General features: G+C 31.9%; 1 protein-coding gene across 1 annotated transcript in view; it reads left to right on the top strand.

The window, feature by feature from the left end:
* Positions 1-8,819, top strand: part of LOC113383685 (uncharacterized protein CG43867-like) — a 51,395-nt gene extending 42,576 nt beyond the window's left edge. Inside the window, 3 exon segments of the mRNA XM_026621934.1 lie at positions 3,412-3,915; positions 5,319-5,493; positions 8,050-8,819. Coding sequence (XP_026477719.1) covers positions 3,412-3,915; positions 5,319-5,493; positions 8,050-8,819 — 1,449 coding nt within the window.
* The last annotated feature ends 290 nt before the right edge of the window (positions 8,820-9,109 follow it).

The raw sequence follows: 9,109 nt of genomic DNA on the forward strand, positions 1-9,109 counted from the left end.
TGTGAGTAGAAATATGATCACCCTTTAACACTATGTATTTATTAATAAATCTTAACAGCGTTTCGAGACTAGATTTGTCTTATCATCAGTGTAATTTATAATATATATGGTTTTTGTCAAACGCAATAATAATTCATTGATCTTGCTGAATCATTATTTATTTGTTTGAAACTAATAGTCTGGGATTATTGATAGTTTTCCATTTTTATATAATTTTTGAAAGAATTGACATCAGTCCGATTAGCCTATATTAAGCCACCTCGGAAAGTGATTATTTTGGTTTGGTAATCATTATGTTTTCATAATAATAATTTAGGTAATCATTATGTTTTCATAATTTTAAGATGTTTAGTCAAGGTCAATATGCATTTTTTAGGATTTCATATGTATTACAATATATTGTTGTGCCCCATCCAGCGACGGTGCCAACAATATGTAGGTTCTTCCTACTGCTAACAAGCGGGTACCAACTGTGAAAGCGAATCAGTGAAACAGATTGAAGACGTTTGATGTTTTTGTTTATTTCATGATTCTTGTAGACTTTGCATATAACTTGAACAACTGAACTTAAATATAACTCCCTTGATTACTAAATACTAATGACTCATATTGACTGAACATTATGATAACTTTATTACGACTGAACTAAATTGATGTGAACTTATTGAAAACTTGATGACGGCTGAACAACAAATGCGTCATTGCTTAGTATTTATGTGCTTGATTCAATTTGACATTGTAATCCTTGTTCAATGTTACTGCATAGTGCAAAACTACGCTTTACTTAGTTGTTAAGGCGCCGTTTGTGGTTTGAAAAGGAATTTTATCAACGCTTGCAAGGTTACTGCGAGCATACAATGTATTGTAGCTATGAGTAACAGTAACTGTGTTGTTTGTATTCTGACCCTTATATAGTAGTTTATAATATTATTTATAATTATTACAAATGGGTGAATACCACTACATATATATATATATATACACCACACACACAAATCAAAGAAATCCTTGTGATTTTTTGAAGTAAAACTTCTTTAGGCGCGATATGGGTGTAAAAATTTCTTTAGGCTACACGGGTGTAAATCCGTACAAATGCAACGAAACGCCAACGTGAAGTTGAACACTACGACGCGGTAAGCGCTGATGTCGCGAGTATCCACTCCCGTCATGTCATGCGTAAGTCGAGCGCTAAACCCTATATGAACTTGCATTAATTGAATCACGTTTTTTATGTTATGTCCTCATGGAATAAGACTTTTCTTAGAGAATAAATGTGTCATGGAATATAATAAATTTATACTGAATCTCGTTGAAGACAAAATAATATCTACTGCCACGGATATTTATGTAGGTTGCCATGCGACAGATCAACAATCATACATTCGTCAGCAGTTTCACAAAAATCGGTTATTGATACCGGGGGTTTGCCGTATGAAATAATTTTAGTTCTGAATAAATTTTACATAATAACAACTAATATTGATGTAAGTGATGGCTTAGCTAATGGTTGTGTAGGAAAATTAGTGTACATAGAACGTGGCGATAATGATGAACTTCTACGTTTATGGTTTGAATTTCCTGGTAAGATAGGTAACAAAATAAGAAGAAAGCTGCACATCATATTCAAACTCTTAATATCAGTAAGACAGCTGTGCCGATTCTCAGGAGATCTTCATCTATTCCAATGAACAGAAATAAAATCATATTTGTCAAAAGAAATCATTTTCCTTTAGTGTCTGCATGTGTACTCACAATACACAAATCACAAGGTGGTACTTTTGATAAAATTGTATATGAATACAATAAAACACATAATCAGCAGCTTCTATATGTTGCATTAATGGATTGTTCATCATTTCAAAAAATTTTATCATGGAAGAAAACGGCCAGCAGGATTAATGAACTTAAAAACTGAATTCCAAAGACTTTCAACTTGTAGATTAATAACACAAGAAGAAAAATTGAGTGAGATAATAAGTTTGAACGACATTTCATTGTTTTCCTTTAACTGCCAAAGTTTACGAGCTCATGTGCCTGATCTGCAAGATAAAGTGCTACAACGTTGTACGTTTTTGTTATTTTCGGAAACTTGGATTAATAATGAAGAACGAATTGATATTCAGAACTATTACTGCGTTACTCAATACAAACGATCGGACTCAAGAGCAGGTGGTGTAGCTGTCTATCATTCATGTTCAGATACTCTTCATAATGCGACTCCTATGCAGTTTCTTGCGCCAACGATATTACTGGATATTCCTAATGAAATTACACAAGTAGGTGATATTACACACACAGAATCAAACATTAATTATAGTCGTCCTTTACATTTCTCCCAATAAAAACATATCAAATATTATTAAATTTCTTCATCAGCAGTTACTTCATTTTTCTTATGAGGGTGCAAAACTTTTAAACACTAATCACAACGAGATACCATTAATTCTTGCTGGAGATTTCAATGTCAATTTTCGTTCAGAAGAATCTCAACCATTAATTGATTTTTTAAATAATAAATTTAATTTAACAATGAATAATTCTCCATTTGAATCAACCACAAGATATGGCACGACTATTGATGCAGTTTTCTCCAGAAATGTACATAGTTTACAAAGCAAAATTTATGTCTCTCATTTCAGTTATCACAAACCTATTATATCATATATGAAATATGATAGCAATTAATCTATCGATGTTGTTTTAAACTGTGTTATTGATGTTATGTGATTATTAATAAATGATTTTTAAAATTCAAATATGATGTTTTTTTTATTTTTATCTTAATTGCCTACTCATACAATATTAAAAGTTTTACTTCAATCGCGTGTGATCCTTACGCGCACTCTTTTTTTTTTTCTTATTTTGTCTCTCTTTCGCATTTTGTCTCAATCAAGTTAGATTTTTCTTTATTTATTTAATCTTTACCTCAAAAGACTAACTAGTACGACCAAAAGTGAGCTTGAAAAATGGGACCATACTATCTTTCGCATCTTTATCTCAGGCAAATAAAGAGGTAGAAAGGTGAAATAAAGTTATCGAACTATTTCGAAAATGGAGACTATATTTGTCGCCCACATCCTATGTTTTCAAGAATGCATTTATATTTATTTTTACTTCATATTAATGATACATTTAAAACTTGTGAGGTAGAACTTGGATCATTTATTAATAATTTTAAAATTTGTTCTTTTCAGCAATTATATTAGTGTATTGATTTGATATTTGTTGTTTATTTGCAAATATTAGTACTTAAAATAGGTTACTATATTTAACTGTTTTAAATGGAGTGTCATTGTGTGTTTTTTTTCTAAAGTAATCGTTGCTTTCTCTAAGCAACATAATAATAAAAAGCATAATAATAAAATTATGTGTTGTTTCTTACTCGAATGACATTTTTATGGTTTTTTTTAGACACCAGCAATTCCATCAACACCGGCATGTTGTAAAAGCAATCCTCCGACTTACAGCTTCATCCAGTGTTGGCAACTTCTAGCTTTGGCCGTAAGCTTATTTACACCTCGAAATAGCCGTTTGTTATGGTATCTTAAGTTACATTTATCACGCAACTCTTGCGAGACAAAAACAGAATGTGGCAAATACGCGGCCTATTGTGAAAGGGCTTTGGAGAGAACTATACAAAATGGTGGAAGGGAGTTAAAACCGTCACGAATGGAAGTCTTGAGTATACTTTTGAAGAATCCTTACCACCACTCTTTACCTCACTCTATACCAGTTCATATGGCCAATGGTGCTTATCAAGTCGTCGGTTTTGATGGTTCTACAACTATCGAAGAATTTTTAAGGACGTTGAGCCAGGAGATAGCTTGCAGAGATAGCTCAGCTAATGGTTTTACATTATTTAGTGACGATCCAATTGAAAAGGATTTGGAAAACTTTATTGAACCAGCATCCAAGGTGGGTATCTTTATTTGTTCATATTATGTCACAAACGTAATTCACACGCGATTGAAGTAAAACTCATTTGCTACTGTACAAGATGGCTTTTAAGTAAAAATAAATACATCATATAACAATTTTGAATAATGTTAATTAGTAATATGGAAACACTCCTGATGCACACATTAATTAGTGTCAACCATTATACACATTTATATAATGATAAATTATAAATTATATATTTGTAATAGCATTAAAAATATGTATAATATTTAAAAACAATAATGTAATTGAAGTCATACTTCAAATATGACATGATCGGTTTGCCATTGTAATTAGCATTTCGAAATGAGCTTTCATTAGAGAAATGAAGTAATTGCTGATTAATAAATTCTATAATATTCGTTCACACAGTGGATTATGTTAAACAACGCCTAAACAAATATTGTTTTCGCAACTTCACTCATCATGTAATTGTGTTTGAAGAACTTCATGTAATTAAAATTAACATTAATTCATTGACTGCTTGTATTTTTTTTACTTTTTCGCTGGCGATATAATCTCATTCTTTGAACAGCTGTAATATCTCTCTTGCCTAAAACATATTTAATTGGTTTTATTATTTTCAAGGAACTGAGTAAAATATTCTTCCGATTCATGCATTTGTATTACGATGTAACTTTAAAATATTTATCTATGCCGATTTTCTTGTTGATATCGGTATGCATACAACGTTGATGCTGGTACGCATACAACGATAGAAATCTATTCACATACACGGCGGCCAATCACAATCGACCCGTATAGAAATGTTTTCATCGAGAGCGAATGACGAACAGTTCGGGCGTAACAGTACTTCCGTTGCATTTGTACAGATTTACACCCTAGTCGCGCCTAAACGAGTTTTACTTCAAGAAATTGCATAAAGAATGTTTTTATTATTATAATAGCGAACGTTTCGTACCTTGATTTGACTTAATCAATGCATATGAATAATCAAAATCTAAACACAAAAATGAGAACACTAAATAATCAAACACAGAGTTATATAACAAAACAAAAAAATTTAATATTAAACTATTAAAAATGGAATAATAAATACAAAGTTTTATAAAGGTGCTTGTGAATTAAGGCAAATGTTTTAATGCGAATGTTTAATTACTGAACGATGTATTGAAAGCGAAGTTTTGTTTTACATAAACTTATTGCGTCTGACCTGTTTCTCATATATTTTTGCAATATTTTATTGCAGTATAGATGCATATAAAAAGCATACCATATACATCATTCTATCATTATATTTTACCACATACGTGATGAGATTCTTCTTAATTTTATCCTTTTAAAATTAAAATCGTAATATAAAAAATATTATTACCCCGAGTAGTGAGTATAAATATAACATTATATTTGGCTTTTAGCTATGCGATGTAATATCAAGATGGGAAACAGCGCTTCGAGAAAAAGGCTCTGGTAAATTTGAAAATTCTCGAGTAATCCAATTAACCTACAAGAACCGTCTTTACTGGAAACATTCAGCCCGCATGGAAACAGATAAGGAACGTTTGTTAATGTGCTACCAGGTTAATCAGCAAAGTAAGTAATTATTTAATGGTTTTAATTCGCATATTATAACAGTAACGTTTTCTAGAAAATTTTCGTTTTCAATTTTTTTTAGTAAACTAGTTGGTTTGGTATTTAGCCTTGAGGCAAGTTACATGAACTTCCCGATATGTGTAAATAATCGACTTAATCAAAAAAAAAATGTGTAAATAATATTTTTCATCAATCCTACCTTAAAAAACGATAACAATTTTAACAAAGTTTGACGAATTTTTAAAATTAAACTGCTTGTCGTAAGGCCGTAATATTACAGTAAGTTCTATAAAACCATGATGTATACCGTCAAAAAAGTTCCATGAAAATCGGCTTAAATTTTTTTTCAACAGTTCATTATAAGAAAACGACTCGGTAGATTTTCACCTAAAATTAATCAGTACCATTCCCAACTAATATCTTTCGACCAGTTTTTGATTTTTTAAAATCGGTTCGGTAGGATGAGCGTAAATGTGCACGAAAAGTTTAACACTTTTTTTCAAATTGCAAAGAAACGGCTTGGCAGATCGTCGCACAAAACTGACAAACGATAGTCCTCACCGAAATACATCAAATGGCTTTTAAATTTCTAAAATCGGTTCATGCGTTTTTGAGAAAACGCCGAACAAAAGTCTAATTTTGACAAATGCCAAAAAAACGATACCAATTTTTGCAAACTTTGACGAATTTTTAAAGCTGTCGTAGGGCCGTAATTTTTTAGTATGATCTAGAAGACTGGTATCTACCGTCAAAAAAATAATCATAAAAATCGTCGATTTTTTTTTTTTTGAAAACTTTATTACAAGAAAACGGCCCGGCCGATCTCTACCAAAAACTAATCAGCACGATTCCCAACCAATATCTTTCGAACGGTTTTTGAATTTTCAAAATCGATTCAGAATTGCGGGCTAAAACGTAGATGAAAAATTTTTCACTTTCCTGCGATTTATAAAGAAACGGCTTGGCCGATCGTCGCACAAAACGATAGTCCTCGTTGAGATACATCGAATGGCTTTTAAATTTTTGAAATCGGCCCAGCCGTTTTCGAAAAAACGTCGATTTACGACAAAAAATCTGTTCACATACACGCACACACACACACTTACTTTTTCCAAATTTGGTCTCATTCGATTCAGAATGGCTTGAAACGTCGAGAAAACATAAAATTAGCAATTCGGATTTTTTGATGAAAACATAAACTTCTCCTTCGGGAAGTTAATAAATTATTTCTAAAGTTATAGCTGTTTTTAGTGACCCAGTTTAAGAAAACGGTCCTGGCGGTGACAGTCATAGCTCCTTGGAGGTTCATCTAAAATCTATCGAATAATGTTCATCTAAAATATCGAAAAATAGTTTTGTAAATAGATAATCCTGGGCCTGATTGAAGCTTTTCTTGTTTTTGCAAAAATTAACAAAATGGCGGCATCAGAAAAAAATCTAGATTTTTGGAACAAATCAACAGATAATTGGTCTTAAAAATTTAAATTTTTGAAAAAATAAAAATCCTTCGATCAGGCCCGAGTTTGTTATGTATTCTAAAAGCTGTATGAATTTCATTAAAATCTACTAAGCGGTTTTTGAGTTACAGTTGTCACCAGTTCAAAAAATATAGGTTTGAGCATAGATAAATAAGCATAAGGTTTTGAGAAAAACGCGTTTAAAGTTTCACATTGGGTTTTCGTACAGAAATACGAATTATTGAATTACTTAAACCGAGTCATCTATTTCTGGGCCATATAAATGTTCATCAGTCATTGTAGAAATTTCCAAAATTTCCATTTGATGTTGCCTACGAAGCATTCTGGGCTCCCGAATGTTCTCGTTGATGCGCTGATCTGCCACTTTCACACGTTCAGCATCCAATTTTTCAGCATACCAATGGGAATTATACCCACCATTAGGTCCTAGGGTATCCATAATCATTAATAATGGTTATGTATATGTATGCAGCAATTTGTACGATAGTAAAACTAGTATTCACGGTTTTTGGGCACATTTTTTACACTAGTTGGTTGAAGCTCGCATTTTTTTCTGATTAAGGATTCAATCTTGAACTACACATCTTGAAAGTAAATTATTATCGCTGAGATAGCCGTAAATCGGTCTAATAGCTTTAAAATACTAGAAGGTAAGGGAGAATAATCTTGAGTATAAGTATCAAGCTCTCCACTCTCAAATAACTCAAAAAGTAATCATCGGATCAACTTGAAATTTTCAGAGAATATTTTCAAGATATTACACTTAGCGAAAATGCAAAAAAAACAAAAATTGATTTTTCAAAAATTTCGAGTACCCCTAACCTCTTAATGCAATTGAATTTGCTTAATCAAAAGTGTCAATTAATTTTGTTTTAAAAAACTTTATCACAAATTAAGTAAAAGCTAGCAGCATAAATTTCTTATTTTATATGGTTATTATGGTCTGGTTGATATTTGTATATATATATATATATATATATATATACATATATATATATATATATATATATATATATATAAGTATAATCAGATATATATTCAAAAATATAAATATTATATGAATTACTGTAACTTGCAGTTGTGGCCGGTCGTTTCCCATTGAGCAGAGAACTAGCTATAGAGATGGCTTCTTTGATGGCACAGATTGATCTGGGTGACCGTTCTCGGGTCTCTGGTAATACATGTATTCCCATTGACAAATTTTATCCTTATCGCTACAGAGATTCTCTGTCTAGCGATGGCTTACGGGATCTTCAAGAACTCATTGGAAGTAAGTGGTTTGCTCTGAAAGGCAGAAGTGCTATGGATTGTGTGAGAATCTATTTAACTTGCGCCAGAAAGTGGCCTCTATTTGGGGCAAGCATGTTTCAGGCTAGGCTTAAATTTGGTGATAGAAATACTGCATGGTTGGCTGTAGCCGAAGACAGCGTCTCTGTTTTGGAATTGACATCAATGGCAGTCGTATCCAAATTTGCTTACAGCAGTGTCATAACATTTGGAGGTTGCCAGGATGATTTCATGTTAGTTGTTGGATCTGAAGATGGTTGCGGAGGGGAAGAAAAAATGTTGTTTGTGATGAGCAAACCAAAAGTTTTAGAAATCACTTTGTTAATAGCTGATTACATGAATGCGCTGGGTCATGCTATACCAGGGACTCCTCAGATGAATACTTTAACAAGAAATGGATCTAGAAGGTCTTTTAGACCTCTGGTTGTTGCTTCGACATGCAATAATACACTGAGCACTCATGGCCAACCTGATATCCTAAAATCTACACCAGATCATCAATGTATGACAACTGATTCGAAAAGAAGGATTCACACTGATTCTACAATGGCAAGAGAATAGTTTTAACACAAGTACTCATTTGGGATATGAAATTAAAACAGTCACACATTGCATGCCTTTAAATTACAATTTATACTTTTAAGCCCCATTTTTTTTTTTAATATCAATATTTTTATTACCCAATCTTATTAATTTCTACGCATCTGTTCTAGTTTATATGTTTTAACAATTAAAACCCCAAGTTTGATTGCTACTTTGAAATATTCAATCTAATATGTTGCAGTACAAGTTCTTGAAAATCAGACCTAATAGTTTTTAAAGGATAGAATAGAATCTGTTTGATTTCATAA

The sequence above is a fragment of the Ctenocephalides felis genome, unplaced genomic scaffold, assembly GCF_003426905.1.
Source record: "Ctenocephalides felis isolate EL2017-DRISC unplaced genomic scaffold, ASM342690v1 CF-g0.4_SCAFFOLD_03570, whole genome shotgun sequence".
NCBI lineage: Eukaryota > Metazoa > Arthropoda > Insecta > Siphonaptera > Pulicidae > Ctenocephalides > Ctenocephalides felis.